The sequence below is a fragment of the Trachemys scripta genome, chromosome 13 (genome assembly GCF_013100865.1).
Source record: "Trachemys scripta elegans isolate TJP31775 chromosome 13, CAS_Tse_1.0, whole genome shotgun sequence".
Classification (NCBI taxonomy): Eukaryota; Metazoa; Chordata; order Testudines; family Emydidae; genus Trachemys; species Trachemys scripta.
In genome coordinates, this window is record NC_048310.1 from 37,343,252 (window position 1) to 37,358,099 (window position 14,848).

General features: G+C 53.4%; 1 protein-coding gene across 1 annotated transcript; it reads left to right on the forward strand.

The window, feature by feature from the left end:
- The first annotated feature begins 364 nt into the window (after positions 1-364).
- On the forward strand, positions 365-7,986 carry LOC117886780 (C-factor-like). The gene is made up of 6 exons (XM_034788826.1): positions 365-601; positions 1,974-2,025; positions 2,729-2,916; positions 5,987-6,145; positions 6,870-6,989; positions 7,769-7,986. The coding sequence occupies exons 1-6, from the start codon at positions 371-373 to the stop codon at positions 7,880-7,882; spliced, it is 864 nt and encodes a 287-aa protein (XP_034644717.1). The 5' UTR covers positions 365-370; the 3' UTR covers positions 7,883-7,986.
- Positions 7,987-14,848: the final 6,862 nt, after the last annotated feature.

The following is a 14,848-nucleotide window of genomic DNA, read 5'->3' on the forward strand; positions in this document are numbered from 1 at the left end:
GCACTTGGGTGGGGGCAGTTCATGGAGTCTCCCTGGCTGCCCAGGTGCCTAGGGGTCACAGGAACCTGGTAACCTGGTTGTGGAATCTCCATCTCTGGAGATATTTAAGAGTAGGTTAGATAAATGTCTATCAGGGATGGTCTAGATGGTATTTGGTCCTGCCATGCGGGCAGGGGACTGGACTCGATGACCTCTCGAGGTCCCTTCCCGTCCTAGAATCTATGAATCTATGAATAACCCTGATATTCTATGATTCCATGATGCGTAACAAATATACAAATAAGGTCTGGCTCATTCCATCTTTATCTCATCTCACCATTAGATGGCAGCATAGAGCTCATTCCCTAGTCCTACCTTTATATAACCCCAGATGAAGGGGAAGTGTGGGCTAGAATTAGCCCAGCTCTCCCTGAGTAGAGGCACTGCCAGCTGGGGCAGAGGCAGGCGAGGGACCATGGCTGGCTTTAATGTCCGCAGCGTTCTGGTGACTGGGGCCAATCGGGGAATCGGCCTGGAGCTCGTCAAGCAGTTTCTGGAGAAATCAAACCCACTGGAGTGGGTCTTTGCGACCTGCCGGGACCCGGAGGGAGAGCGAGCGCAGGTGAGAACGGGGCGAGGTGAGATGGAGTTAGCTGTGCATGGTGGTGGGGAGGGAGGGGAATCTGAAGACGCCTTCAGCTCCAAGAGCAACGTGCCGGAGGAGGAGGGGATTGCAGACACAGCTCCAGCCTGAGGGTTGTAGCTACACCCGAGCTAGCTTTACCAGAGGTAGCTCGAGTACCAGAGCAGTGAGGATGCGGTAGCACAGGCTGGCCCTTGAGTAATTCCCCAGGGGTTCCGGGCCGGCTTGTACAGCGTATACCTGGTGTGATTGTGGTGTAAACATACCCAGTACTGCCGGCCTCAAGAGAGACAAAATCATGCGTCCGACCCCCAAAATCATGAACCTTTTTCCAAAATCAGTTTTTTAGTCTGTCTTGTGACTTTGTAACTCCCTCTATTCCTCTGTCAATGTGCGCGTGGATCATTTCGGGTGGAAAAGTCTATCTTTAAAGTGCACAAAATGCACGGCACTCCCTGGCTGCTCCGATGGCAACTCCACTCCCCTTCTTCACACAGGGGAACGGCCATCCATTTCCTATGGCTGTGCTGAACCAGCAGCAACGCTTCTCTGCTCAGGCCTCCACGGCACCACTTCCCTGACTCCCCCCTCCCTTGTCTGCCCCTGCCCCAGACCCTCTGTCTGCTCTAGGGCCATGCTTACATAGAGGCAGGGCTGCTCTATGTCCTCAGCCCCAAGGCTCTTGCACTGAGCTCTGCCCACAGGCCCACCCTGGAAAACTGCAGAATCAGCGTTGCTTCTTGTGTCATTGCCAAAATCCTCCCTCACAACCAGTTCATGAGAGCTGGCAACACTGCCACACTGCCTTCCCCTGGCTCCTGTGCGAGGACTCCCCTTCCCCACAACTGCCCCATGGTAGGGGAGCTGCCCCCCAACCCCATCCCTGTCTCTGCACCACTCCGCCTCACTCCTGCCCCCCATTCCCATATCATTCCTAAACCTGCTTCCTGCCCCCAGTGCCCTGCTCCTCTCCAGTGTCCTCATTCACAATGTCCCGGCTGCTCCTCGCAGTCCCTGTGCCCTGACCAGCCCCCGGCGTCACAGACTCCCAGAGTCCATGGAGGGAGAGGACAGGGAGCACAGGTGCGTTACTGACAGGGAAATGGTTTGTGTCCCTGCCTCGATCGCACTGAGTTAGATGATGGTGTTTTCGATGCTCAGGAGACAGACAGACGCCTCCTACAGACCCAGAAAGCCAGAGCTGGATGCTGCACGTGGGGGCTTTGCAGAGTCAAAGCAATAAGATATTGATTCGGCCCCAGGTAGCAGCAGGGAGCTAGATGCTGCCCAGCCTGGCCATTGCCCAGGAGTGGCGGCTTTGTCAATAATCATCGACTTTATTGTTTTCCAGCAATTGAAGAACTTGGTGTCCAGGCATCCAAACCTGGTGATCATTGCATTAGGTGGGTGCCCTGCCCTGGTCCCAGAGTTGAGGTTCCCTTGCTCAGGGTCATGTTGTTCCCCATTCCCTGTCCCCCTCCATATCCCTGTTCCCTGCCCTCCAGAGCTCAGTGGGGAGAACAGGACCAGAGTCAATAATCACTCGGAGCCCATTGACTCCTTACCCAGCCCCAGAGAAGCTGGGTGTGAGTGGGGAGCCCTGCAGCGGTCAGATAGCCCTGGGTGGGCTGGAAAAGCCCCAGGGCCACCATGTGCCAGGCCCCTCGTGTGACAGTCACTCCTGGGCAGCTCTGTCATGCATTCCCACCTCCGGGACGGAGCCTCATGCATCCAGCTGATCAGTTCTCTCACCTAGAATGAATTCAAAAATAGTTTTAGATTATTCCAGTTCTTTGTCTAATTTAGATCAACTACACACATCTGAAGTATTCACTAATCACAATACATTTAGGTTTTTTTAAACCTACTAAGATTGTCCAAATAACTCATAATTATTTTTTATTATCATTATCCTTTCCTATTGTTGCCCCAGTACAACTCCACTTCTCTGGACCCAGCAGCAACTTTCCCCCCCAACTTCCATCCCCTCTCCTACCTCTCACTCCCACTGGAAGAAGCCCCCCGGCGCCTGGGTGAGGGGTGTGCTATGGGGTGACATGAGGGAGGAGGAACCACGCCCCTGAACCCCCTGCTGTGTCTCTATAGAAGCTACAGACCCAGCCAGCATCAGGACGGCAGCAGCCAGAGTTGAGGAGCATCTGAAAGGCTCGGGGCTGAATCTGTTGATAAACAACGCTGGGGTGATAAAGCTGAACACACTAGAGTCTGAGACACCAGAGAACATGTCCCTGGTGTACGCAACCAACGTGACGGGGCCCCTGCTGGTGAGCCAGGTAAGGGCCCCGACAGGGCAGGTCGCTGGCTGCACTGGGGTTTGAGACAATTCCCTTCCCTTTGGCTCTGGTTACGGGATCAATGAGCCAATCCGGGCAGGGCCCTCAGGTGGGGGAAGTTCCCATCCCACCTGAGAAATGGACCTGTAGGCCCAGATCAACAAGTGGCCTAGGTGTTGTGACGCTCCCGAGAGAGCCAGGGGAAGAGCGATGCGATTCACAGACCCAGGTACGTTATAAGAACGGCTACACTGGGGCCCCTAGGAGCCTGTCTCACTTAGGGGCGCAGGGAACTTTTCCAGCAGAAATTCAGGCTCCCACAGAACGAGGTGGTGATAGTTTCCAGTGTATCCTTTCTACGTGACAAATAGTCCCCAGTGGAATCATTAGCAAGTGTGATGGAAAGGGGGTTGTCGGGGGCAGGAGTCCTTCCTGTGCCAATTGCATCTATTGCTGGTTAGCTTCAGTCTCATGTTCCCTGGTGTCTCTGACCCTTCTCCATCTTCCTCTCCCTTCCCAGCAGCAGCCCAGCCTTCCTGAGGTGCGATTCACAGGACAGGCTAACTTTGCTGTGAAGTGAGTGCAGTGTGTGCTGAGCTGCAGCTCTGCGAGGGCACCAGCTGCTTTCTCTAACTCTCTCCAGCAGTGGCGGCTGCCTGGGCCCGGGGATGGCCCGGCCGAGCCGAGAACCTGTCTCAGCTGCAAGGGCAGCTCTCGGGACTCACTCTGAATCTCTGCTCCCGGACCCTTGGGAGCTCGTCCTCGGTTCCTTGGCCGAGAGGCAGGGGAAGAAAGGGATCTGTGTCAGGAGCACAGGGCAGTGTGAGGCGGGGACGCCCGGGCTGTCAGGCTGATGGGGCTGTTAGAGCCATTGCAGCAGGCAGGGTTTGTGTACCCGGAATGGCAGCTGGTCTAGCCGGCCCTTGGCTGGAACGGGGTGAGAGGAGACTCGGCAATGGCTCTCCCCCGGCACTGACTCTCCTTGGCTGTCATAAGGGGTGTAGAGGTATGAGAGTGGGGGCGTGCATTACATTTGGGTCCATGGGGCAGAATGGCCAAGCCTGGCTGCTCTGAGGTCTCTGTGCTCCATTCCCTTCCCTTCCAAATCAAACCATTTAACACAAGTTCAGCATCTCACTTATGACCTTTTCCCCAGCCCAGGGTCTGCTGCAGGGACCTGGCTACCCCTACAGGATTCCTGTCCACAGCTCATGTGCCTGGGCCTCCAGCCGACCCTCTCTGCTCTCTTCTCCTTCCCAGCCTGCTCCCAGCAACACTGCACTCCCAACCCTAGCCTGAGTCACACATGAACCAGGCGATATCACGCTAATTAAGTATTGCTGGATCCAGTGAGGACCAAAGAATCATAGAATATCAGGGTTGGAAGAGATCTCAGGAGCTCATCTAGTCCCACCCCCTGCTCAAAGCAGGACCAATCCCCAACTAAATCATCCCAGCCAGGGCTTTGTCAAGCCGGGTCTTAAAAACATCTAAGGATGGAGATTCCACCACCTCCCTAGGTAACCCATTCCAGTAAGACAAAAACAAACAGCAAAAAAACTTCAGGACCAGACTCCAAAGAGAAACTGCTGAACTCCAGTTCATTTGCAAATTTGACACCATCAGATCAGGATTAAACAAAGACTGTGAATGGCTATCCAGCTATAGAAACAGTTTCTCCTCCCTTGGTGTTCACACCTCAACTGCTAGCAGAGCACCTCACCCTCCCTGATTGAACTAACCTCGTTATCTCCATACTGATTTATACCTGCCTCTGGAAATTTCCATTACTTGCATCTGAAGAAGTGAGGTTCTTACCCAAGAAAGCTTATGCTCCCAATACTTCTGTTAGTCTTAAAGGTGCCACAGGACCCTCTGTTGCTTTCTGCAGACTAAATAACCCCAGTTCACTCAGCCTCTCCTCGTAAGTCATGTGCCCCAGCCGTCCCATCATCCAGGTCATTGATGAAGATATTGAACAAAACCGGCCCCTGGGGCACTTCGCTTGATACCAGCTGCCAACTAGGCATCAAGCCAATGATCACTACCTGTTGAGCCCGATGCTCTAGCCAACTTTCTATCCACCTTATAGTCCATTCATCCAATGCATACAGCCTCTCTGGCTTCTGGGCTAGGAACTAGACATTGGCACTGGCAGGTCTCCAGTAACCTGTGTTATTTGTCATGGTTTGAATGATACCCTGGGGACTCCTTTTCCCAGTGAAGCTTGGCGCCCACAGGCGTCAACCCCTCAGCTCCGTTTGGTCATGGCCACGGTTCCCGGCCAATGGGAGCTGCAGAGTTGCACTTGGGCGGGGACAGTTCATGGAGTCTCCCTGGCTCCCCAGGTGCCTAGGTGTTGCAGGAACCTGGTAGCCATTTCTGGCAGCTGTGTGAAAGCCTGGCAAGTAGGGAGCCCTCCGAGCCCCCACTGTGCTGTCGACTGGACTTTTAATGGCCCGGTCGGCAGTGTCAACCAGAGCCACCAGGGTCCCTTTTCAACCGGACGTTCCGGTCACCCGGTCTTCATCCCAGTTTCAGCTGGGCACAGCCCTATCTCCCTGAGGGACTGTCTTTCTGCTTCCCAGCACCTCCTTGCATCCCAACAGCTCTTGTTCTCCTCCCCTCCCCTCCAGCAGCCCCATTCCAGGCACTCGCAGATGGGGATACATACCTCGAACTCCTGGGCGTTGGTGATGGGGCGACAGACCGTGGGGTCGCTGCAGGAGCACACGCCACAGCTGGAGGAGTGTGAGGAGCAAGGACAGAGGCCTATGGCAGTTCTCGCCTCTCCCTGCTACAGGCAGGTGCAGGGTCCATGGCTCCCCGGTCCACTCTTACCCGGCCAGGCTCCAGCTTCCAGCCTGGTCCGGGGGCCGGACCTGAGGGAGAAGAGGAAGAGCAGGGGACTGGGCCCATGGCAAAAAGTGAATGAGCCAGACCCGTCCACTTTCAAAAGTGGGAGGGCCATGGCCCCTTGGCCCTCTCTGTTCCAGTGCCACTGCCTCACAACCCGGGTTCCTTTCTCCTAAGCTGACCCTGGGGGTGCTCTTTTCTCCCCGTTGTCCAGACGTTCCTGCCCTTGCTGAAGAAGGCTGCCCAGGGAAGCAACCAGAAAGGGCTGAGCTGTAGCAAGGCAGCCATTGTCAACATGTCCAGCGAGGCTGGCTCCATCCAGAATGTCTTTATCTGGCATGTGGGCCAAGCTATCTCCTATCGCTGCAGCAAGGTACAGGACGTGCTCAGTGTCACTCAGTGCTTTCCCCGTGTTCCCCACCCTCCTGCCCAGCCGTTCTAGCTTCCACCGCTGTGTCGGGTGGGACCAGCTGTTGTTCAGCTGCCGGGAATTCAGATCAGCTCCCGCAGTTCCCCTTCAGTGAGGAACCTTCCACCATGTGTGTATCCCACCCGGGAAATCCTCGTACTGGGAGGCGCATGGGGCTTCTCAGCACTAGACTAGCCAGTCTCAGCACAGACAGGAGAGGGCCACTATAGAGCTATTAATTATAGCCCTTCCTAGAGGCAAATATACCCAGTTGAGAGACCGTCACTAGGTTTAAATCGAGGGGACCAGATCCTCAATGGTGAAACCCTGGGGGTAAAACAAAGGAGAATCGATGCCACATTTACACTTCCCTCTGCCCCCCACATCATGCATAACCTAGAGCAGCCTCAGCACTGCTCTAACTTGTACTCAGCTGTCACAGCTCCCCTGAAGCCACACAGTAGCTGTGGCTCATTGAAGTACAGCTACATCCCCTTCCTCATGGCCATGCCCCCGAGAGCACCTTGTTGTCCCCATCGAGCATCAGAGACTGCAGCTCACACCAGGGTCCTCACCCCCTTGTCTGTCTCTCCCTTCCCTGCCCTCAGGATCTGGGATCATTTCCTGTAGGGCTCATTCCCCTTCCCCATGTGCTGCAGTCTCTGCTCATGGTGTGTCTCCCCCACAGGCTGCTCTGAACATGCTCACCAAGTGCCAATCCTTGGGGTATGGAGGAGACGAGATCCTGAGCATCGCTGTCCATCCTGGCTGGGTGCAGACTGACATGGGGAGCTCACTCTCCCCCGAAATAGGTGCCTCTCTGGGAGAGGCCAGTCATAGCCTCATGTCATGGGCAGATGTTCATCGTAGGGGGAATGGTTACGCCGTAACTTGTCACCCCCTCCACTTCCGACCTGTATGGAGGAAAACTGTCATAATGAGCCTGTCATCGGCTCCCACCTCCTGGGGATTCAGCGCTGTGTCCTGGGCATTGATCCCCCTGCTGCCATTTCCTTGGTTCCTCCAGCTCCTGGCATCGCAAAGCAAACGTCAGCAGAGCTGCTGCCATGCGGAGCTGGGGGAGGTGGGAGCTGGTCGCCATGGGCACCAGCATCAGGGGACAGTGACCTGGGTTGGCCCCTCATGGTTTCACGGCCTCACGCCCGTGGGGTCAGCATGGCAGTGGCTGTATGCCCTGCTCATGCCAGCCACCACCGCCTGGCTGTGCAATGTGTGCTGCCGGGGGGACGGGCTGCCAGTAATCAGCACACTCGCTCCACAGCATGCACAGTGCGGTGAGGTGGTGGTGGCCAGCAGGAGCACAGAAATGCAGCCACCACCTCAGCAATCCCATGGCAGGAGAAGGTAACGAGAGACCACCAGACCCCAGCCAGAGTGTGTCAGGTTGTTTTCAGACCCCACCTGACCGAAATCCGACACACTTCAGGTTCCAGTTTCATTGCAAGTCTCTAGATCCCTTCGCCTGGGCCACCCCGGAGCCGATCCTGGTCTTTCCTCTGGGCCCCTGGTGTCCTTGGCCGCCCCCAGGGCAAGTTCCTCCCCCTCACTCTCCTTTGCCCCGTGCAGGCCCCACTGACGGTGGATGCAAGTGTCCGAGGGATCCTGAATGTGCTCCCGACGCTCTCCGAGAAGGACAACGGGGCCTTTGTGAGCTGGGAAGGGAAAGTTCTTCCCTGGTGAGACACCTCCTGGCCACGCAGCAGGAGCCCTGGGCCAGCCCATTCCAGTGACCATGCCATCTGTTGTGCCTGTGTCCTCAATAAACCCACTGTTCTAACGCAGCAGCCCTGCCTGAGCCCTGCCTGGCCTGACAGCCACAGGATACGCCACAGGTGGGGCTGCCTTGTGGGGGGCAGCTCCATGTGATGGTTTTCACTGGGGAGACCTTCACGGATTCCTCCCACCACAACCAAAGCCCAGAGCTGGTCTGCATGGGAAGAGCTGGGGGCGGGCTGGATGGAGAAGGGTGAGTGGGTCACTGGCTGGGAGGGCGGGCTGGGGCTGGTTTTTGTGGCCGCCAGGCGTGGGAAAAATACCAGGTCGTACCCTGGGGACCTGAACATCCTGCGGGAGGGTTCCTCTCAGACCATCTGCAGCTGGGTTTCAAGAGTGTCTGGAGGGGACCCAGGAGTTGTTATGGGGTCTCCTTGTCCCACGTCCTGAACCTCTGACTAAGTCACAACCCCCCATCTGGGGAGAGTGTCTGCATGGGGATCCTGCTCCAGCTCCCCACCCAGTATCAGGGGACAGTGATCTGGGTTGGCCCCTCATGGTTTCAGCTGGACCCAGGGAGATCCTGGCCTCACCCATGGGCACCTAGCGGCCTGGACCAGCACCTGACCAGATCTGATAGTTTCGGCCAAATTTTAAGCCCAACTAGACCCGCACCAGTCCAAGAACGTCAAGTTGTTTTGAAACCAGATCCGATCTGAACCTGACACTGCCCCTGAACCTGTGTCTATGCCTCTGCTGCCACCTTGTCCTTGGGGCTCAGCCTGGTGGGGGCTTCCCCTTCAAACACCCCATCCCAGCCACCCATCTCCAGCTGTCTCACTCATAGACTCAGACTCATAGACTTTAAGGTCAGAAGGGACCATTATGATCATCTAGTCTGACCCCTGCACAACGCAGGCCACAGAATCTCACCCACCCACTCCTATAACAAACCCCTAACCTATGTCCTCCAGCAAGTGACCCGTGCCCTACGCTGCAGAGGAAGGCGAAAAACCTCCAGGGCCTCGGCCAATCTGCCCTGGAGGAAAATTCCTTCCCGACCCCAAATATGGTGATCAGCTAAACCCTGAGCATGTGGGCAAGACTCACCAGCCAGACACCCAGGACTCACCAGCTTGGAACAGACACCACACTGAGCAGTCACTGCCGCAGGGAAGAGATCCCAGGGAGACCCCACAGGACGTTACACACAGCCCTTCCCCCACTCTAGTGCAGTGTATTGAGTTAGCCAGGCTGAGATATACAGGCCGATGCTCTGTAACCTGATCTGAGATGGCCCTACCCCCCAAACAGCACAGAGGGCACTGGGAAGGGGGCGGCCAGAAGCCTCTGGTTATATCATCTCTTTCTCTTCATGGGGCGAGGGACCCCTTGGGGATGGGTCAGTCCTCCCTGCCTGCGCCCATTGGTTGGGGAAGGGCAGTGCCCTGGGAAGTGGGGGTTGAGAGGTGTCACACTTTCCCTGGGCGTGAGAAGGAGAGCCTGGAGGATCTGGACACACACATGCACACACACACACACAGTGTGGCTCCAGAGGGGTTGGTTTGCTCATGGAGCTTGAGTTGAGTGGGCTCCGGTTGAGTGGGCTTTAAGCACAGGGTGAGACCAGCCAGGAGAGGGAGAGGCACAGGGGTTCTGGAACAAGGGGGTCCAAGGTGGGGGGAGAGATAGCTCAGTGGTTTGAGCATTGGTTCGCTAAACCTAGCGTTGTTAGTTCAATCCTGGAGGGAGCCACTTAGGGATCTGGGGCAAAATCAGTACTTGGTCCTGCTAATAAAGGCAGGGGGCTGGACTCAATGACCCTTCAGGGTCCCTTCTAGTTCTATGAGATAGGTATATCTCCATTTATTATTTGCCATGGCCCTCCCGTTTTTGGAAGTCCACTTTGTGCTGTGGGCCCTGCCCTCTGTCCCTCTTCTTCCGGCCGAGGCCCTGACCCCTGGCCAGGCCAGAAGCTGGAGCCCGAGCAGCTGTGGGGAGCTGCAGACCCTCCAACTGCCTGGAGTAGAGGGTCCATGGCTACCCACAGCTTCCCAGGCAGCTCTTATCATGGTCCAGTTGCGGCTCTTCGGCCCCAAGCCCCCATCCCCATGCCAGGCTGGAACCAGAGCTGGGTCCAGGTATGAGTGACGCAGGCATCTGAGGGGAGCCGCAGACCCATCACCTACCCTGAGCCTCCCCACCCCAGGCAGGTGGAGGGACCTGATCTCCTCAGCGTGGCTCCAGCTTGGTCAGGGGGCGGGGCCTTGGGAGGAAGAGGGGGAGTAGGGGTGGGGCCATGAGGGGGGCAGGGCCTCGTGACCGCCACTTTTAGGAAGAATCCATCTCCTCTGGAGAGGCACCAACACAAAAGAGAGGGACTTCCCCACAGGCCTACATGGGGGACTCAGCCCTTCTGGGAGACGAGGGGACCTGTTCCCCACTAGGCGGGAAAGAGCCAAACCAGAGGCGGGAGGGAAGAGGCAATTCTTGAATTAGTCCTAAGTGGAGTACAGGATCTGGTCCGAGGCTAGGTCTACAATATTGGGGGGGGGGGGTAAGTCGACCTAAAATACGCAACTTCAGCTACGCTATTCACATAGCTGAAGTTGCGTATCTTAGGTCGACTTACCTGGCTGTGAGGATGATGGCGAGTCGACCGCTGCCGTGCCGCCGTCGACTCCACTTCCGCCTCTTGCCGCGGTGGATTTCTGGAGTCGACGGCAGAGCCATCGGGGATCGATTTTATCGCGTCTTCACTAGACACAATAAATCGATCCCCAATAGATCGATTGCTACCCGCCGATCCGGCGGGTAGTGAAGACGTGCCCCAAGACGTGCATATAGCTGAACTGCTCAGTAGTAGCAACCATAATACAATTTAATTTAACATCCTTTGTGGGGGGAGAGGGGCAGAGGTACAGGCACGAAAGGGAAAAGCCTGCAAGCTGCATGGAAACCTTTTAAAAACGCCATAATAAAGGGTCAGATTAAAAAACATAGTAAGAGAACCAAATATGTGCCACCATGGTACACAGCAAGATAAAAGAAGTGGTTAGAGGTAAAAAGGCATCCCTTCAAAATTTAAGGAGAAATCCTACTCAGAGAAATAGAAAGGAGCCTAAACTCTGGCAAGTGAAGTGTAAAAGCAGCCATAGCAGGCCAGAGAGAATTTGAAGTGCAACTAGCAAAAGACTCAGAAACTAACAGCAATTTTTTTTAAAAGTACATCAAAAGCAGGAAGCTGCCAAGCAATCAGTGGGACCCCTGGAAGATGAAGATGCTAAAGGAGCACTCAGAGAAGATAAGGCCATTGCAGAGAAGTAAATGAATTCTTTGCATCGGTTGTCACTGCAGAGGATGTGAGGGAGATTCCCACATCTGGTCTTATCTTTTTAAGAGACAAATCTGAAGAACTGCCCCAGATCGAGATTGTGGAAGAAATTGATAAATTATGCAGTAATAAGACATCAGGAAGAGGTGATATTCTCCCAAGAGTTCGAAGGAACTCAAATATGAAATTGCATAACTAGTAACTGTGGTATGTAACAGATCATTTAAATCAGCTTCTATATCAGGTGACTGGGGAATAGCTAATTTGACAATTTTTAAAAAAGGCTCCAGAGGGAATCCTGGCAAATACAGGCTGATTAGCCTAACTTCAGTACCATGGAAATCGGTTGAAATGATAGTAAAGAACAGAATGATCAGACACAGAGATGAACACGATTTGCTGGGGAATAGTCAACATGGCTTTAGTAAAGGGAAATCATGCCTCACCAATTTTTTAGAATTTTTTGAGGGGATCAACAAGCATGTGGACCAGGGTGATCCAGTGGATGGAGTGTACTTGGAGCGTCCATGACAGGTAGGACCCACAACTGTGCGTCTCCTCACCCTGTGTGGTTTCTAACTGTGCGACCCTAACGCTGTGATCCGGTGGAGGGTGTCAGCGCTGCAGATCCCTGCCTGGAACAACTCCAGTGCCAATGTGCCACAAGCTGCTGAAAGCCACCCCCAGGTGCCCCTTGGAGAGAGGAGAATGAGATCAGCCACTCTGAGTGTCAGCCTGCCCACATTCTGACAGATTAACAGGAGCCTGAAAACCCTGCCCAGGCTGCAGATCGCCCCATGAACACAGCAAACTCCCACAGCTTCCTGGCCACCTCCTCATGTCCCCAGTTCACCTCCTTTTCTGTACCTCAAAGCCCCATCCCTTCTGCTCACCCTGCTCCTGAGAACGTAGCCAGCGAGCACCTCCCACCCCTGCAGGCAGGATCCGCTCAGCTCCTGCTTTCTCCCTGCAGGGCAATATCAGCAGCGCTCTGGTGACTGGGGCTGGACATTTCAAAGCACAACCATTGGCCTCATTCCACTGTAGCAAAACGTAGAGGAGGGGGAGGAGTACTGAGGAATCTCAGAGCAACCATATGGCCTAGGGGACAGACCACTCAACTGGGGCTGTTCCTGGCTCTCTCTCCCACAGACCTGCTGGGTGATCTTGGGCAGGTCACTTCGCCCCTCCGTACCTCAGCTTCCCCATCTGTAACCCAGTGAGAATGATATCGAGTTTGTTGAGATTGACCAATGGAAAGCGCAATGTAAAAGCTAGGTCTTTTGTAATAGCCTAGCCATAGTAGAATATCAACTGTAACCCCACATGAGACCTACACCTGTGTAGATGACCACTAACTCATACAACAAAACATTTCTTTCAGTGAAAAAGACAAAACTAAGACATTTGCTGACAAAAATTGTCATTAATGCAGCGTTAAATTTGCCCAGAAGTATCGCTTGTCCTTCCAGAACATCTAGTTTAGAAAAACTGAAACCTCTGCAAAACGAAGGTTGAACAGCCACATAACCTTAACTCTGCCCTCTTTGAGTGATGAGCTAATAGGCCCATAGTGCACACACTCGACATCCACCTCTGCAGATAGTGCATGTCCCTTGGGGAATAGGGCACAGGACAAGTGGAGCACTGAATCAAATGCCGCCTTGTTATGAAGGTAGAACTCGTTCAGCACAAATCACCAATAACCAGGAACTACCCACCCCTGTTCTACACTCAAACACTGAGCCTACTCCCCAGAAACAACCCCATACTTGTTAAAAACTTTATAACCCCTTTTATAGCCCTTCACCCTTAGTCACGGGTGTGACATGTTGGGTCACAGAAACCCCCTTGGGACTGCCACCTGATGTGCTGGGACCACCTCTGAGACCGTTTTCCCTGTCAGCTTGGAACTTCAATACCCTGCCTTGTTGTGCCAGACATGCTGGCCTGCTACAAACATAGACCCAGGTCTGAACCATGTCCCCCAAAAGCTGCAGGCTTAACTGAAAACAGCTTAAGAAGTGCTCCTGTCTCTAGCACCCAGATACCCAGTTCCCAATGGGATCCAAACACCAAATACATCCGTTTTACTCTGTATAAAGCTTATACAGGGTAAACTCAGAACTTGTTCACCCTCTATAACACTGATGGAGAGATATGCACAGCTGTTTGATCCCCCAGGATTTAATTACTTACTCTGGGTTAATTAATAAGTAAAAAGTGATTTTATTAAACATAAAAAGTAGATTTAAGTGGTTCCAAGTAGTAACAGACAGAATGAAATAAGTTACCAAGCGAAATAAAATAAAACATGCAAGTCTAAGCCTAATATAGTAGGAAACTAAATGCAGGTAAATCTCACCCTCAGAGATGTTCCAATAAGCTTCTTTTACAGACTAGACTTCCTCCTAGTCTGGGTCCAGCAATCACTCACCCCCTGTAGTTACTGGCCTTTGTTCCAGTTTCTTTCAGGCATCTCTTTGGGTTGGAGAGGCTATCTTCGGAGTCAGCTGAAGATAAAATGGAGAGGCTTTCAGGGGCTTTTATATCCTCTCTCTTGTGCAATATCACAGCCAGAAGATGGGGTCTCAAGCCACCTGGGCAAGTCACATGTCTGCTTGATTCAGCTTTTTGCAGGCCAATGCCACTGTTTACTTGTTATTTGAATGTTCCCAGGAAAGCTCAATTGTGTTAATCAATTTAACAAAGAAACTGATATGCACCAGGCTTGTTATCCCGAGTTTCTGACATGCTTCAAACCATATGCACTGCTTCAGGTAGAATAAACAAACAAATTTATTAACTATGAAGATAGATTTTAAGTGATTATAAGTCAAAGCATGACAAGTCTGATTTGGGCAAATGAAATAAAAGTAAAACACATTCTAAGCTGATCTTAACACTTTCAGTGCCTTTACAAACTTAGATGCTTCTCACCACAGGCTGGCTGGTTCCCCTTCAGCCAGGCTCTCCCCTTTGATCAGCACTTCAGTCGCTTGGTGGTGATGTCTGTAGATGGAGATGGAAGAGAGAAAAAGAGCATGGCAAACATCTCCCCCTTTTATCATATTCTTTCTTCCCTCTTGGCTTTGTCCCCCTCCTTCAGGGTCAGGTGAGCATTACCTCATCGCAGTCCCAAACTGTCCAAAGGAAGGGGGGTGACTCACTCAAGAGTCCAACAGATCCTTTGTTGCTGCCTAGGCAAGTGTCCTTTGTTCCTGTGAGACTGGGCTGGGTTTGTCCCATACTTGCCCTGATGAGGTGTGAACTGCCCCTCTGCTCTTGGAGAGTTTTGCCTGGGCTGTTTTAAGCCATGAGGACACATTTTCAGCTTCATAACTATATATATGAAATTACAACCTGTAATATCACTATAACAACAATGCTCAGTGCATCACGAGCCTTCCGAAGACACCTGACATGACAAACTTTGCACTGGATGCCACACAATCATTTTTATAAGGATGAACATGGGAGTGTAGTGTGTTCCCACGAGGTACAGAACGTCACAGACTGCAACCATCCAAGAAATGGACCCAGAGCCCCTAGTGCTGCCCCGGTGGGGTGTGAACCAAGAGTCCAGCTCCCACAGTAAG